The 18,855-nt window shown below is 43.1% G+C and overlaps 1 protein-coding gene across 2 annotated transcripts in view; it reads left to right on the top strand.

Annotated features, from left to right (window-relative positions):
- Positions 1–18,855, top strand: part of SNX29 (sorting nexin 29) — a 1,801,773-nt gene that overhangs the window by 837,986 nt on the left and 944,932 nt on the right. For both annotated transcript variants that reach the window (XM_089669411.1, XM_089669412.1), the window contains exon 14: positions 15,908–15,987. In XM_089669411.1, the coding sequence (XP_089525537.1) occupies positions 15,908–15,987 (80 nt within the window). The remainder of the gene's footprint in view (positions 1–15,907; positions 15,988–18,855) is intronic.

Raw genomic sequence — 18,855 nt, forward strand, 5'->3', positions numbered from 1 at the left:
AAACAGCCGCCCATGTGTTCCTAGTCTTGGATAATTCCCAAACTAAAATTGATTTTGGCAACGATATATTACATCGCTTTGCAATGCAAGTCGACCTAATTAATGACTGTTTATGGAGTCGACTAAAGGGGGACCCCGAAAAATACCAAAATCTGGACTTAGCTTTAAAATCCCAGCAACAGATGCCTTATGCTGTTGAAGTCCAGGTAGCCCAAAAGATTACAATTCCTAAGGGCATAAATAATTTCATACTCCCCATCCAAGTTAAAAAGGGACATAGACTGAAGGGGTCAGATGCATTAGTATGCCTCTCCCATAAAATGCAGGGGGAGGGACTGAACATTACACACACGCCCCTAGTTAACACACATCAATCCCCGATGTACATTTACGTACATAATCTGTCCAATCAGGACATCGTCTTACCCAAAGAGACCCTTATTGGTCTAGCGGTAGAGACTGAATATTATACCTTTGGGGTTACTAACCAGGTGATTGGACTCATCCCCGATGAATATTTGTCGGAGGAACAATTAATTGAACAAACATTCCATTCATTACCAGAGGGTATTTTCACCATAGAGTCCATTTATCCATTCGATTCTAAAGATGGCACCTGTCGAATCGAAGAGACATCAATTGTCTTTGATCACCCAATCAAAGAACAAGAGTACCCCAAAGAACCTGGATGGCAGGAGAACACACACACACATCACATACCCAATGACCTCACCACGAAACTTGAAGAGGCATATGAGATAGGTCAGCCGGAAAGCTTTCCTGGATTCAAGGAGTTAGTGGAAGAGATGGTGGCCCTCGCCGACGCGTGTGCCAGTGATCTCGACCGACAATTGCTCCGAGAGCTTCTCCTTGAATTCCAAGAGATCTTTGCCAAGGATTCTTACGATTGTGGGACTACTGACCTACACATCGCTAGGATCCAAACAGATCCAGATGCCCCACCAGTATTCGTAAGACAGTATAGGTTACCATTAGCTTCCTATGAATCTCTAGCTGAGATTATCAGGAAGTTACATGAAAGGGGTATAATTAGGCCCATCCACAGCTCCTACAACCACCCGATCCTGGGTATTTTAAAACCCAATGGACAATGGCGTTTATGCGCTGATCTCCGTCAGCTAAACAAACGTGTGTACATGTCAGGATGGCCTGTCCCATACATAGACCAGTGTCTCGCCCAGCTCCAAGGATCCCAAGTTTTCACAGCTTTGGATTGTGCACAGGGGTATTGGACCATAAAGGTGAGTGAGGAAGACCAATACAAACTGGCCTTCAGTTTTGGGAATCGACAATATTGTTGGGTACGAATGCCTTTCGGATTCATAAATTCCGGACATGAATTTGCTGTGTTCATGCACAAGGCCATGCCAGACGCCTTCGAAAGGGGGACGTTGGCATATGTGGACGATATCCTGATCAAAAGTACTGATATGACCAAACATATTACAGAACTTCGGCATGTCCTGGGCCAATTAAAAGCAGCAGGAGTTAAACTGTCCTTACAAAAAGCCCAGTGGTGTCGCACGAAGGTAAACTTCCTAGGCCATGAAGTTACTGCTGAAGGTTTGAACCCACAAAAGAAGAAAGTTGAGGCGGTTCTGAACTGTAAAGTCCCTACTAACCTTAAAGAATTGAGATCATTCCTAGGTATGGTAAACTACTCGCGTAAGTTTATTGACAATTACGCCGAGATAAGCAAGCCACTGCTTCACCTACTGAAGAAGGATGTCGAATGGTCGTGGGGTAAGAAACAGGAGGACGCCATGAAGGAATTAAAGGAACGTCTCACACAAGCGCCGTGTCTCGGATATCCCGAAGGGGGTAAAAATTTCTATCTAGAGACAGGGTTTACGCAGGTAAGTATGAGTTCTGTTCTTTACCAGAAACGTGATGATGTCAGTAAGGTGATTGCCTATGCCAGTAAAACTTTGTCCCCGGTTGAAGTAAAGTTCAGTGACTGTGAAAAAGCTCTATTGTCCACCGTGTGGGCATTACAGAATTTTCGCAGTTACATTCAGGGAGAGAGAATCATTGTTGAAACGGCACACCAGCCTTTACAGTATTTAAAGAGTGAACGTATCAAGGGAGGAAATGTGTCTAATAGCCGCATCACTGCTTGGACTTTGTCTTTGCAAGGGTGGCCTCTTGAAATTCGGTACAAACAGAACAAGGAAAGTCCAGTAGCCCAGGGCCTAGCCGAGCTCCATGATTGTTCCGCAACTACGCCTGTTATGGAGGCCCCGGACACTGACTTTCTGGAAGAACAACTGTTCTCTCCCTACAAGGTTTACGATGAAGAATACTGTAAACAGCTGCCGTGTGTATATGTGGATGGTTGTGCTTTTCATCACAAGGATGGGGAACAGCTCCAACTAGTGGCAGGTATTGGAATCGTTTGGACCCAAGGTGTCACCCCAATTTCTGTGGGATACAAACTTGGACAAAAAAGCAGTCAGGTTGCTGAACTTACTGCAATTCTTAGAGCAGTTGAGATGGCTATAGAGTTCAACATTAAAGAGTGTGCCATCATAACCGATTCCAATTATGTCAGGAATAGTTTTGTGGAGTATTTCCCTAGGTGGAAGCGAAACAACATGAACAAGAGTAATCACAAACCCGTGAAACATGGTAAGCTTTTTTGTCACATCGATGAACTGGTAAGGTCCAATGATCTCACCCTGCACTTCAAGAAGACCAAGGGCCACTCCAAGGTTCTAGGTGCCGAGAAAGAAGGGAACGATCTGGCCGATTCTCTAGCCAAGGGAGGGGCAATCACCGGTGAACTGATAGACATTGACCAATTTTTAGGTACCGTACAGATTGAAGCTGTCACCAGGCAACAGGCCAGAACAGCTGGTGATCCGAATGCAATACAGTGGAGTCACGATTCTCCTAGTGAGGATTTAATTACTGCCCAAAAAGAAGACCCAATAATTGGCTTGTTTTATAGTCATATAGAAGATCCCAACCAAAATCCCATAAATAAGGAAGTATATAGTGGGAAGGAGGATTTACGTATCTTAATGAAATCCAAATCCCAATTCTCTTTATACCAGGGATTGTTGATACGAACCTCAAAGGGTGGCGTACAACAATGGGTCGTCCCACTTAAATTTAGAGGTTTGATGCTACAGCATGCCCATGATGCTCCCACTTCCGGTCATCGTGGAGAGAAGATCACGTATGAGATCCTGCGGGATTATGCCTACTGGCCTCATATGTTACGTGATGTGAAGGAATACTGCCAAGGTTGCCTAATATGTCCCCAATTTCAACCTACCAAGCCAACTCACAGAGCACCTCTCCAGAAGAGGGGGATATGTATGCCTTGGTCAGACCTTCAGATGGATTTTATTGGGCCAGTAACAAAATCTTCACGAGGAAATCGGTATATGTTAACAGTTACATGTTTATTCACCAAGTATGTCGAATGTATACCAGCACCAAATAATAGCTCCGAGACATGTGCTGCATTGCTAATAAATCATGTATTTTCTCGTTTTGGTTTACCTCAGAGGATAGAGTCTGATAGAGGATCGCACTTCACTAGCGAAGTGATGGCCAAATTGTGGAAAATTTTGGGGGTTAAAAGGAAATTGCATATCGCCTATCGGCCAGCCTCTAGTGGTGGTGTAGAACGATACAATCAGACCATCGTTAATGTCCTTAAGAAATTTGTTAAGGAAACAGGTAAAGATTGGGATGTCAAACTCCCGCTGGTCCTGATGGCGTTGAGGGCTACTCCGAATACAGTTACAAAAATGTCATCTTTTGAACTGATGACAGGTAGACGGATGGTACTGCCCCAGCACTTATTGTATCGCACTACAGATCAAAATTTGATCAATGCTACCACCACACACCAGTACATAGAGGATTTACGTAAACATCTGCAATATGCTTTTGCCTTTGCCCAGCGAAATTTGGAAAGAGCTGCAACTAGTGCTAAGACATACTATGATCTCAAGACCTCCAAGAAGGAATATGAGATTGGTGACAAGGTCTATCTATACAACTTTGCAAGAGACCAGATCAAAGAACGGAAATTCCTTCCATCTTGGAAAGGTCCGTTCTCTATCATTGATAAAATCTCTCCGGTCGCATATAAATTGCAGGTTGCCCGGCATGGTGAAATCAGTGATAGATGGGTGCACATCAACCAATTACGTACTTGCCATCCGAAGTCTCAATTGCAGTTGTTGGAAGACTAAACCCACCAATTCCTATCTGGAGATATTGAGATCATTCTTAAACTTCCTTTAAACATATAATTCATATTTTGCCTTACAGGATCCGGTAATATAATTTTATGTATATCCATTACTCAAACTGTTCATTTTAATAATTTAGAAAGGAAGGCCCAGACTATGACCAGACCGGCGATCGGAGGTGTCAATGACCGGACCCTAGAAGGAAGCTATAATGTCCTGTGGGAAAGACCAGATGCCAGAGATCGATCCGGAGACGATAACCTGATGTCCCAGGCCACCAAGGGCCAGTCCAGAGGAAAAGACCCGCCTAGGAGACCGTCTAAGAGACCTGTCGTGCGGAGGACCCATGGACCCCAAGGTGGATGTGCCAGGCCAGGCCGGCCTCATCACAAGACCAGGATCGTCATCGGAAGTGTCCATCTAAAGACGCCGAGTCAAGTTGAGGAACAACCAGCATTACCGCTGCCATTTTATTATCGGAAATTTTTTTTTTAATTATTTCATTCCCTTCACCGGAGAAGACGAACAATCACTCTAGCCAAAAGCCTCACTCATGTTTTTCGATACAGACACCCCTCTACGCGTGCCTATACCCCAAAAAACAAAGGGGGATTTTGTTGTGGGCTTTTGGAATCATGTCAAAAATATGACTTTTATCAAGACATAATGTTATATAGTAAACAGCTCAGCAGAACCGGATGTTAAGAGTTAATTTTGTCTTGGTTAAACCTTCAAGAATTCTAGTTAAAGAAATGAAGAGAACAGGGAATTAAGACTTTTCCAAGACAATGGGATGTTTGAACTGTCAACAAGGACTATTTGTATATGGAAGTGAGAAGAATGCATCTACAGAAAGTCAAACACATAGGACTCTGACTTGTAAACATTTCAACAATAATGAGACGGGAACTCAACTGTTTGGAAGCTTAACCAAAACCTGTAGAGTGTGATGAACCAACAAACCTCTGAAACTATTACTATCTACTATTGTTCACCAAGGGTGAAAGCATTAACAATTGTTTACTATGAGTCCGATACAAGGGCTAGGCAAACAGAGATTTTTTCCCTACAACAGAGGAAATGTTGATGCTGAAACCAAGGGGTGAAATTCAGGACATTTAAGTTTAAAAGTTCACTGTATATCATTACAAAAATGTACTACAAAAACAGATTATGAATAAGATGTCATAGACTTTAAACACCACTAAATACTCAGCAATGGGAACTATATATCACTAACTTGAGTATTGAGATGATGGGAAGTAAGATGTATTATAAACTAGCATTAGTTACATGTCTTATCAAGAAACAAACAGGATGATACTTCAAGGAGGAATAACCGAATATACACCTATATTCCATGGTCCCTATTTAGAATATCATAGGTATGATCACTGCTATATCTGGATAGAGCCGTATATTTTATTCCTGAAATTACCTGAAGATTCCACCCAAGGTATGAGTCATCTCAAATGCTCACATTGTTCTGTGATACATGACCGCCACCTGGCGGGCAGGTGAGAAATAGCTTATGTACACACATTTCTCAACTAGCCAATCAGGAAGCCTGGTGGGAAGGTATCTTAGAACAATGGACTAGTGGATATAAAAAGCCCATGTGCTGTAACATGAAAAAAAAACCTCATGAAAAGAAGAAAAACCCTCATAAAGACCTCATGGAAAGACCTGACATCTGAAGAAGATCTCTGCTGAAATAACTACTCTTCCATCTTTTCAAACTTCCTAAAACTTTAAACCTCTAAACTTATAACTTCCTACATTCTCCCCTATTGAATCTCTCACTTGCCTATATATCAGTCTAAAGGCGTTCCACTGCCAGCTAAATCCACGGGAGAGTTGCCTAGTCTGACGTCCGGGTGTGGTGAGATGTTTATTTGATTTGTATTAATTACTTTCTCTGTTGTGTAGAATCATAAAATTACCTTAGTGTATTACAACAATATTGGATAGTTAGATATATGTAGTCAGATACTGTGTTACTGTTAAAAAAATTGTTTATTGCCATATTATAAATTTTTCCATATTTCATAATTTATTGAATATTAATAACCAGAGTATCATATATCAAGGGCTTACTTCTTGCAAGCCTATGGCCACGGCATGTAAGAATATAACCTTTGAGATATTCGAAATTATTAATTATTAATAAATTTAATAAATATCATATCATTTAAATTTGTGATTGATGTAATTAGTTAGAGACATTATTAGTGTGTCTTACATTGGTAGGATATATTTTTGATTGTGTGTACCAATATTCATTTATCACCAGTCTTTTGTGTTTTGTGTTAATATATATATAATTTTTGTACATAAATAAATTTTTATATTTATCTATTATAAGGCAAATTTTGTGTGTATGGTACGAAATCATATTGGCTAAAAGAATTCAAGGTATAATAATAAGTGGTGATCAAATTATCAAGGTGTCCAAATTATTGGTTTACTAAATATTTGCCGTATTTTAACGGCTGGAGGCACTGTAATATTTCATCTAAGGGAAAGGGACACGCCCTTTATAAATAATATATATCCTTACATAAACCACCACAACAGTCTGATGTGACATCAGTGGTTGAGGGAACAGGAGTCTCCATCTCTGAGCATATCAAGACACCCCTGTTAGTTTTTTCATCCCGCCTTTCCCGGATCCATCGGTCAATGTGAATGGCAAGGTTTATCAGGTCCTCTAGCCTGGTTGGTACCCCAACTCGGGCAAGCTCATCTTTCAGGGTGTTAGAGAGGCCAAGGCGAAACTGAAAGCGGAGAGCAGACTCATTCCATTGAGTGTCAGAACTCCATATATGGAACTCGGTGACATATTTCTCTATAGGCCTTGGGCCCTGCTTTAGCTTGCTAAGCATAGAGTCTGCAGTGTGACGATGGAAGGGATCAGCGTAAAGTTGTGACATCGCTGAGAAAAAAGATTCTATTGAAGTCAGAGCAGGATCATGTTGCTCACGAAGGTGGTGTGCCCAGAATTGGGGTTCATTCTGAAGGAGTGAAATAATGAATCCCACTTTGGTGCTTTGTGATGCAAAGATTCTTGGGAGCAGAGAAAAATATAGCTCACAAGAGTTTCGAAAGGTTCGGAACTTCCTGCGGTCTCCCGTGAATAACTCAGGTATTGGCACCCGGGGTTCCGGTAGAGGAGAAGTTCCATGAGTCATACTGAGCTCTGTCTGAGTAGTTATATCTGAGACTGCAGAGGGACCCATGGCTGTGGAGACATTAGACTTGGTTGGTAGTTGGTTCTCCAGATACTCAAGGTTTCTTTGCAAACTCTGCACCAAGTAAGACAAGGCAGAGATTGATTGACAGATGTCCCCCATTGCAGAGGCCTCCCTTTCAGACTCCATCATTGGCTGACTTGTACTGTCACATACCTGATAGGAGACTGGAATGACGAGGTCAGCCTCACTTGTGTCACTATCCCTGACCCCACTGGGGGTGGAAGAACAGAGAGACCAGGGGGACAAGAGCGCCAGCAGATGTTGTTTTCAGCTCTTGCGGTTGGTGACCTTGGAAGACTGATGAACCTCCGATTGAGGCACAGTAGTAATATGCAGAGCTGGTATGGTAGGTCGCCAGGTGTGCACCAGAGCAAGGCAGGAAGCTGGGATGGGAGACAGGAGCAGTGTCAAAGGAATAGCCAGGGTCATCAACGGGAGGACAGTGAGGTACCAAATCAGAAGCAAGCCAAAGTCAGGAGCAGAATCAAAGTCAGGAACCAGTATCAAGCAGGAGTAATCAGAGTCAGGTCAGGAACAAGTCGGGTCAGCAACAAGGAAATCACACAGGAACGAGCAGGAAATGGGGACGACCAGTCAGCACTCAGCACAGGCAGAGGCACCTTTTAAATAGTCCATTTGGCGCCAGTCCATTTGGTTGGAGTAAAATGGTAGGAGTAAGTAATCAGTGGGCACTGTTACTGTCTACCATCCTGGAGGCAACTAGATTATGTCAGGCAGGTTAGTAAGAATAAAAGGAAGAAAAAAAACAATATGGTTCACTAAAGTGATAAGTAGGATAGTATGTAAAAAAAAATCAGCATATAGGAGATTCAAGGAAACAGGAGGTGTAGCTGACAGGGAAAAGTATAAGTATAGACAAAAGAAGGCCACACACATTATCAGCACTGCCAAAGCACAGAAAGTGGAGGAAATTGCTAAATCTATTAAGAAAGGAGATAAAACCTTTTTTAGGTACACTAGTGATAGAAAAAATACGATGGGATCACTAAAATGAAAACTGCGCACATTTATCTTTAGGGAGACCTGGATGTGGCAAACGACTTTAACAATTACTTTTGTTTAGTCTTCTCAGAAATAAATTATACTAACAATAATAAATTGGAAAATCATATTGGTTCTAGTAATGATGGATCATTTTTAAGATTTCCAGGGACAGGGGCAGCAGAGGAACTGGCTCGGTTAAAGATTATTAAAGCAATGGACCCTGATCAATCAATCTCTTCTAACAGATCAATCTCTTCTAACAGAAGAAGTTCCCCATGACTGGTGGACAGGTAATATTGTACCTGTCCACAAGAAGGGCAGCAAGGTAGAAGCTGGCAATTACAGGCCAGTGAGTTTAACATCAGTTGTAGTCAAGTTAATGGAATCACTCCTGAAAAGGATCATTGATCACTTAAAAACACACTACTTGCTGGATCCAAAGCAGCATGGCTTTACTGAAGGCAGATCATATCAGACTAATCTGATATTTTGGACCAGAGTGGTGCTGTGGACATAGCATACCTTGATTTAAGCAAGGCATTTGATACAGTTCCACATAATGATCTAATACAAAAGTTGTACAAGCTAGGACTTAGCCTTTGGGTGGTTCAGTGGATATGCAGCTGGCTAAAGGATAGATACCAAAGTGTGGTTTGTAAATGGGATTCACTCTGAAAAGAGACCAGTCACCACAAGGCTCTGTACTAGGTTCTGTTCTATTTAACCTATATGTAAGTAATATAACTAAAAGTTTGTTGGGTGAGGTATGTTTATTTGCTGATGACACAAAGGTGTGCAATAGGGTTGATATACCTTGAGGTGTTTGTAACATGGAACATGATTTAGCATTGCTGGAAGATTGGTCAAAAAAGTGGAAATTGCAGTTCAATGTTTCTAAATGTAAAATAATGCACCTAGGGAAAAGGAATCCCTTGAGAGAGTACAATATTGGGGGTACAGTGTTGGCAAGCACTTCAGAGGAAAAGGACTGGGGGGTACTTATATAAGATGATTGCAAAATGAGCAAACATTGTGACCAGGCAGCAGGGAAAGCAAATAGAATTCTAGGATGCATCACTAGAGGGGTCACCAGCAGGAGGAAGGAGGTCCTGATTCCCCTATATAGATCTTTAGTTAGACCTCATTTAGAACACTGTGTCCAGTTCTGGAGACCTCACTCACAAAAAGATATTGATAAGATAGAACGAGTCCAGAGATAGGTAACAAAAATGGTGAAAGGTCTGGGGGATCAAGAGCCCTCAGGAACTTAATATGTACAATCTGGAAGAAAGAGGGGAATGGGGATACATGAGTGAAACCTTTAAATTTATCAAGGGGGTGAATAAGGTTCAGGAGGGCAGTATTTTCAACCTAAAGCCAAAATCAAGAACGCGGGGACCTTAAACTAACTGGAGTAAAGTTCAAAACTAATCTCAGGAAGTACTATTTTACTGAAAGTGTAGTCCATGCTTGAAATAAACTTCCAGCAGAGGTAGTGAGCCAGTCAACAGTAAATAGCTTCAAACATGTTTGGGACAAACATAGATCTATACTCAGACACAAAAGTTAACAAAAAAAACAAACAAATCCCCCCCCCCCCCAAAAAAAAAAAAAAAAAAAAAAAAGTGACAGACTCGATGGGCCACTCTGTCTTTTTCTGCCGTCACTTTTCTTTTTTATGTTTGTGACACCACTGAAGGGAGACTTCCCCTCACATCCTAACCCTGTGACCCCACTGGAGGGAGCCCTTCCCGTCAAGTCATTTCAATGTGACACCACTGGGAGGGGGGGACTTCCTGTTTCTGTGACTCCACTGGAGGGTGAATTTTTTCTGTGACCCCAGTGAAAGGAGACCTCCTGTGACCCTACTGGAGGGAGACTTCCCCTCACTTTCTGTCCCTGTGACACCAATGGAGAGATACTTCCTGTTTCTGTGACCCCGCTGAAGGGAGACTTTGTTTCTGTGAATTCCCACTGGAGAGAGACCTCCTGTTTCTGTGACCTTACTGGAGGGAGACTTCCCCTCACTTCCTGTCCCTGTGACACCACTGGAGAGAGACTTCCTGTTTCTGTGACACCACTGCAGGGAGTCTTCCCCTCGCTATGTGTTACTGTGGCACCAATCGAGGGAGACTTCTTGTTTATATGACCCCCACTGGAGTGAGACTTCCCCCTCACTTACTGACCCTTTTATCCCACTGGAGTGTGACTTCCTATTTCTGTGGCCCCACTGGAGGGTGACTTCCTATTTCTGTGACCCCAATGGAGGGTGACTTCCTGTTTCTTTGACCCCACTGGAGGGTGACTTCCTGTTTCTGTGATTTCCCACTGGAGAGAGACCTCCTGTTTCTGTGACTCCCACTGGAAAGAGACCTCCTGTTTCTGTGACTTCCCACTGGAGAGAGACCTCCTGTTTCTTTGATATTACTGGAGGGAGACTTCCCCTCACTTCCTGTTCCTATGACACCACTGGATAAAGACTTCCTGTTTCTTTGACACCAGAGCAGGGAGTATTCCCCTTGTTTTGTATTACTGTGACACTAATCGAGGGAGACTTCCTGTTTATATGACCCTCACTGGAGTTAGACTTCCGCTCACTTACTGACCCTTTGACCCCACTGGAGGGTGACTTCCTGTTTCTGTGACCCCACTAGAGGGTGACTTCCTGTTTCTGTGACCTCACTGGAGAGAGACTTCCTTTTTCTGTGACCCCACTGGAGGAAGGCTTCATGTTTCTGTGACTTCCCTCTGGAGAGAGACCTCCTTTTCCTGTGACTCCTCACTGGAGGGAGACTTCCCCACACTGCCTAACTCTGTGACCTCCCTAGAGGGAGATTTCCTGTTTGTGACCCCACTGGAGGGAGACTTCCCCTCACTTCCTGACCCTGTGACCCCACTGGAGAGACTTCCCATCACTTCCTGTCCCTGTGACACCTCTGGAGAAAGACTTCCTCTTTCTGTGACCTCATTGGAGGTAGGCTTCCTGTTTCTGTGACCCCCTTTGAAGGGAGACCTCCTGTTTCTGTAACCCCATTGGAGGGAGGCTTTCTGTTTCTTTGACTCCCCACTGGAGGGAAACTTCCTGTTTGTGTGAGCCCCACTGGAGGATGACTTCCTCTCACTGCCTGACCCTGTGACTTCACTGGATGGAAACTTCCTGTTTATGTGACCCCCACAGGAGGGAGACTTCCCCTCACGTGCTGACCCTGTGACTCCATTAGAAGAAGACTTCCTTTTTCTGTGACACCACTGGAAGGAGTCTTCCCCTCACTTTGTTTTTCCATGACACTAATTGAGTGAGACTGTGGCCCCCACTGGAGGGAGATGTCCTGTACTGTGACCCTAGTAGCGGGACTTTTTTCCTGTGACCCCACTGGAGGGTGAGTTGCGGTTTCTGTGACCCCACTGGAGGGTGAGTTCCAGTTTCTGTGACCCCGCTGTAGGGTGAGCTCCGGTTTCTGTGACCGTGCTGCAGGGAGACTTCCGGTTTCTGTGAGGGAGACTTCATGTTTCTGTGACCCCGCTGGAGGGAGACTTCCTGTTTCTGTGACCTCGCTGGAAGGAGACTTCCTGTTTCTGTGACCCCACTGGAGGGAGACACTATAACCTCCAACAGGACCCCTCAACTCCACGACCAATTGCCTCCTCTATAGAGGTTTTTTAACAATCGGTTAATATACACAGTTAAAGCCTCTTTCCCAGCCATTCACGCCTCAGAAATTAGAACAGCAATTAAAACCTTGTCAAACAACAAGTCACCTAGCTGTGATGCTTTTATTAATGAATACTAAAAGCATTTTGTTGACTTGCACTCTCATCACTTAGCATCCCTCTTCAATCATGCTGCATCCTCTGGCTCGCTCTCAAAGGAGATGTTGCAATCTGTTATTACAACAATATCTAAACCCAGGAAAGAACCCTCATACCCTAACAATTATAGACCTATATTATTACTAAACACTGACATTAAAATCTTTGCAAAAGCAATTGCTTGCAGATTACTTCCATTTCTCCCATCCTTGATCCACTTGGATCCAGTCTGCTTCATGCCAGGGAGACATGATGTGCACTTCAATTGAACATTAAAACACTTTGATCTCTATACAAAACGAATACTCCCTAAAGTGCACAGATGCCTTTACTTATACTCGAATCTGTCACTTTCTCCACTCCTCTAAAATGCCACTGGAGGTAATAATTCCACATCCTACCCATCAGTTCTTTACTAGAATAAATTATTACAGAAAAGGGATCTTCTTATTCTACTCCCTTTTGAACAATAGAAGTGCTACCTTTTTAACAAGAACAGTGTAATTGGGAATCAGAGCTGGGTGAGATGTTTTCTGACCTCATGTGGCTGAAGGCCTTTTCTACTACTTACACAGCTTTGCACTGCTCAAACCAATGGGAACTGTCCACCGCTGGTATCTTAACCCCCTATAAATGGTCTAAAATCTATACCACTCAGTCTTCGAGCTGTTGGAGGCAGTGTGGAGAAATTGGCTCTGTTTCCCACATATTATGGTTCTGTAAATCCCTCCTACTCTTATTGACAACAAATATTTTCTTTAACCACTTGCCTACTGGGCACTTATACCCCCTTCTTTACCAGGCCAATTTTCAGCTTTCAGCGCTGTCGCAATTTGATTGACAATTGTGCGGTCATGCAAGATTGTACCCTTATGAAATTTTTATCATTTTTTTTCTCACAAATAGAGCTTTCTTTTGGTGGTATTTAATTGCCACTGGGCACTTTACTTTTTGCGCTATAAACAAAAAGTGTGCAAAAAAAAAAGTTTCTTTGTTTCTATTATAAAATTTTTCAAACAGGTAATTTTTCTCCTTCACTGATGTGCGTTGATGAGGCAGCACTGATGGGCACTGATAGGCAGCACTGAAGGGCACTGATAGGCGCACTGATAGGCAGCACTAATGAGGTGGCACAGATAGGTGGCACTGATAGGCAGCACTAATGAGGTGTCACGGATAGGCAGCACTGATAGGTGGCACTGATGATGGGTACTGATAGACAGCACTGATAGGTGGCACTGACTGGCATCACTGCTGGGCACTGACTGGCGTCACTGCTCATTGACTGGCGCAACTGCTGGGCACTGACTGGCACAACCGCTGGGCACTGACTGGTGGCACTGACTGGCAGCACTGCAGGGCTGCATTGATGGGCACTGGTGGGTGGCACTGGTAGGCACAGGTGGATGGCACTGGTGGGCACAGGTGGGTGGGCACAGGTGGGTGGCACTGCTGGGCACAGGTAGATGGCACTTCTGGGCACAGGTAGGTGGCACTGCTGGGCACACTGCTGGGCACAGATGGGTGCACTGATGGGCACAGGTGGGCAGAGCTGATGGGCGGCACTGCTGGGCACAGGTGGGCTGAACTGGTGGGTGGCGCTGCTGGGCACCGATCATCAGGGCACTGATCATCAGTGCCCTGATGATCGGTGCCGATCCCTGCTCTGACAACTGCCGGTTCTCGGAAGTACTTTCCTCACGCTCTGACAGCATGAGGAAAGTGCAGCCGAGAACCAGCAATTGCATTTCCCGGTGATCAGCGTGTCATTGGACACGGCTGATCATGTGGTAAAAGGCCGCTATGATTGGCCTTTTACCACATCACGTGATCAGCTATGTTTGTAGGACATAGCGATCATGGAGATCACCGGGTGCGCGCCCCGGGGGGCGCGAAGGAGAGTGCGTTCTGGGAGGACTTCATATGCCGTCATATATCCTCCCAGAACTGGCTGGCCGCAGTGTAGCCGTCATTCGACTATCTGCGGTTGGCAAGTAGTTAAGGTCTGACATAGTAGGCACACCAATTCCACCCATCCCTGCCTTTGCCCTACTGCACATTGGAGTGAAGAAACTCCCACCTTACGCTACGTCAATTATTATCCATTTGCTCCTCCCAGAAAGACAAACATCACCAGATTGTGGAACTCCCTTACCCAACCTTCCTTGACCAATACAATAAATGATTTAAATCTTCAATGTGAAATATTACTTGTTCATACAAATTTTAAATTATACTAAATATTATTCTAAATGGTTGGTATGGCTAAACACCCCAAATGTATGGTATTATCTTGATGACTTGTACTATATTGCACTCTTGCTTGGTATTTGTTGGTCATCATTTTTTTTCTGTTTGTTGTTTACCTTTCTTCCCTCCCTTCTCATCTCACCCTCCTCTCCTGCTCCCCCTCCCTTCCATCTTCACTCCCCTACCTCCTTCCTGCACTACCCCACATTGGAGTAAGTATCTGTCTTATAATGTAATAACTGTGCGCCCACAATTGTCCATTGCATACTCCACATGTGTCTCCCTTGTATGTTCTTTATCTTGAAAATTTCAATAAAACCTATTGAATGTTAAAGCTGATATGATTGAATCTGTGAATTTTCATGCTAGAAAAATTGCTGTAATTTGTGTACATGTACCCACAAGTATCCTATAGCAACTGTAAAGTTTGAAACTGATCTACGCACTGTGACCTAGGAAATTGACCTAGGTACTCATTTGGGCAGAGTTGTACCCCACTTAGTCCATAGTGCAGTGCCGTAATTGATAGAGATCTCCCTATGTTTTGGGAACTGTAGGATCACCCAGACTCAGTCACAGCAACTGAATCAGAGGAGAAGCCAGAATCCTTGACTGACACAGACAATGTGAGTTCAGAGGACTCTCAGAGTTCTCTAGGTTTTCCCAGAAAGAGAGAAATTGATGAGTGAATCGGTGGTTTGTAGCTCTACAGGATTATTCCTTCACAGTAAAACACAGAGCAGGGGCTAAGATGGGAAATGTAGATGCCCTGTCCCGGGTTCACTCTGGTTAGGCTACAGGTGTTAAAACCCTGGGGTTGAAACAAGGGGGAGTTGTATGTAGCTAAGTATCTCAAAGGGAGCCTGGAAAAGAACTATTCAGAGTTTACACAGCTCCCAGGCTCCTTTTGTACACTTTTAGAGACCCCCAGACAAAGTGTGTTTGTGCAAGTTGCAAGGGTTGTGGAAGCTGTAAAATTGCCTTGTTTATTTTGTGGAACACTGTAAAGCATTTGTAAATAGATTTGTAAATCACACCAAAAACTACTGCACTGTTTGTCACTACATCACTGGACTGGAATTTGTGACGGAAAGTGTGCTCACCCCAGGGAGCTTTGTACCTGCTACATATCCCCAGCTCACACCACCTTAACACTTAGCTGAAAATGGTCTGATTTATGAAAACTTGGGTAACGATGGAGATGTCTATTGCAGCTGATCATACTGAGTTCATGTGAGTTAAGCTGTTTGGTACTGTTGGCAGCATGTTGCACAAACACCGAATATTATTTTTAGATAGTATATAAATATATAAATTGTATATCTGGATGATTAGTTATGGCATTTTGTATTACAGGGAAAATGAAGTATTGAAAGTTCAGCTTAAGAAATATGTTTGTGCAGTGCAGATGCTAAAAAAGGAGGGACAAAATGACAGTAAGTACAATGTTACTTTAAATGATATTAATATATTTTAAGAGTGTGAACTTTTAGTGTAAAAAAAAAAAGTCAAAATTGGTAAGTACACCTGATGTACGATTTATCTTTATAATTTTAGCCACAGTTCTTTTTTTTTTTTTTTTACATTTGGGGCACTAAGCTCAAGAAGATTCTGAATAAGAGAGTACAGTGACGCTTAGCCCTGGTTCACTCCAAATGCTATTTCAAAGTGGTGCGATTTGATCCCATTTAAATCGCAATTTCAAAGTAGCACTGATATAGACACAGGTACAATTTCAGTGCCATAAACCTTATAGACTATGAAAGTTAAATTGTATTAAAGTTGTTAATTAAGTAATTAAGACAGTGCCATAGATACACAATCACTTTATTGTGATTGTGATTGTGTATCAATGTGATTGATACACAATCACTTTACTGCAGCTTCAGGTGCGACATGCAATTTATGAATCGCACCTGAAGTTGCATCTAATGTATTTACATTAGATGCAACTTCAGGTGCGATTCATAAATTGCATGTCGCACCTGAAGCTGCAGTAAAGTGATCCAGGGCTTAAAGCTGAAAATGAGCTAGACTAAATAAATAAAATACATTTAAGAGAGCTTCCAAAGGATTTGTATCCCTGACCATTCAGTTCTGAGATTTACATAGTTCTGCCATACATCACAGTCCTATAGGGGAAAGGAAGAAGGCTTGATTTTTTTTTTCTGCATTTTAATAGCGCTCTAGCTTGCCATACATGTTTTTTTTTCTGTTAAGCCAGCAAGCTGCATGAAAAACAACTAACATATTCTCCCATCCACACAAACAAGGTGGATGGAGGAATCCCTCCCACCGGGACATTTAGTCCTGAACGTGGGAACTGCAGCTGTCATACTCTGATCAGCAAAAATCTTCTAATGTGTCCCTACAACGGAAATCAATTATACAATTGACCTCTGTTGAGCAGGAAAGCCCACTCACTGATCAAAATTCATCTGGTTCCTGCTGTCTACACCATGTTTCAGCTTATTAGAACAGTTTTTTTTCACAGTGCAGTTCTGCATGGGAATTTAGACCCCCTGTAGTGTCTCACCAACAGCGAAGTTAAGTAATCTGTTCCTAACTTTGGAAAACCCAGTTTCTTAGCTGTACATTACAATACAGAGGATAAGTATTCAGGTTCATTTGGGTTGTGCTGCTACTTTCAGGGGATTGGACACTAGCAAAACAAAGCTGTATGGACAGTCCAGTATAACCCTTTCCACTCCCATTATGTCTTTATTTTTTGGTAGTGTCCTAGGAAAATGGATGACACCTCTACTCTGAGAGAAGAAAAATGTTTTCTTAGTTTTTAGAAAGATTTATTTTTTTTTATTAGCAAATTTCTTAGGTTGCTGCAGTCACAAGCCTTACTCTCCATCAGTTGCCCCACCCAACCTTGCCCAGGTCCACCTCCAACCCCACCCCTGTCCCTCCCCAACCACGCCCCCAGCCCTGTCCCCAACCACACCCCCTTAAAGCTTATGAAATTACATTTTTCTTTAGAATAAAGAGTCCAAGATTTAAAACTGTATATAGTAATGTATATCCCAGCTCCCCTGTACTCCATTATAGTGATATGACATGTATACAGTAATCATTACTGTATACATGTCATATCACTATAATGGAGTACAGGGGAGCTGGGATATACATTACTGTATACATGTCATATCACTATAATGGATTACAGGGGAGCTGGGATATACATTACTGTATACATGTCATATCACTATAATGGAGTATAGGGGAGCTGGGATATACATTACTCAGTAATGTATATCGCAGCTCCCCTGTACTCCATTATAGTGATATGACATGTATACAGTATGTATATCCCAGCTCCCCTGTACTCCATTATAGTGATATGACATGTATGCAGTAATCATTAGGAGTTACTGAAATCTTGGCTTACAAAGTGCTATGTACTCTCCCCATGTGACAGAGCTTCTGAGTCAAAAGCTCCTCCATACCTAAAATAATTTTTTTCTCCTGGGAACTGAAAAGAGGTGGAGACAACTCTACCTCCACCTGTCCGTACTACCTTTGGAGTAGAGGTGGTTAGGGGAAAGAAAGGCCAGTAACACCCCAGTCACATCGGGTGTGACTTAGCATGCAATTTGCATGCCATGCGACTTGCAAATTGTATTTCAAGTCACACCCTATTGGCCACTATTACAGCGGTCATATCAGTGCAGTTGCGACTTGGTCGGAGCTGCACCGATTTTTAAAGTAGTGCATGCACTACTTTTGTTGCGATTTGCATAGAAATCTATGTCAGATGTCTTGCAAATCGCAATGAAATCAGCAGGTCACCCGATTTTGAAATTGCGCGACTTCATTGTAAGTCGCATGATTTCAAAATCGGCTTTGATGTGACCGGGGGGTAAGCCTTGCTTAGGGGACAAGACATTAAAGCAAACCTTTTTTCTAGTAATATTAAAAAAACTGCACCTTGCCTTTACAAGTCAAAAAGGCCATGCAGTCTGCTTTTGCTTAATTTAGATACCAGTTAAGACAGTCCATGGAAACACAGCAAACACAGGCTTCTTTGGAGGTGAAACGGGTAAGATTCGGCAATCATACTAACTGGATGTCTGGGAGCAAGCATATTTACTGGGTGTCTGGGTGCAGTCATACTCACTGGATGTCTAGGTGCAATCATACTCACTGGCGGTGGAGAGGCTGTCTCCTCTCAGTGGAGGAGAGCGGACCTCTCCTACACCTGTCCCCTCAGCTGCGGTGCCAAAGAAGCCAGAAAACAGGAACTCGAAAACCGGAACTCGGCTTCACAATGAGGCTTGGAGTGCAGCCGCTCCATC

This window comes from Staurois parvus, unplaced genomic scaffold, assembly GCF_062004578.1.
Source record: "Staurois parvus isolate SC_StPar_1 unplaced genomic scaffold, SC_StPar_1.0 ptg000075l, whole genome shotgun sequence".
Classification (NCBI taxonomy): domain Eukaryota; kingdom Metazoa; phylum Chordata; class Amphibia; order Anura; family Ranidae; genus Staurois; species Staurois parvus.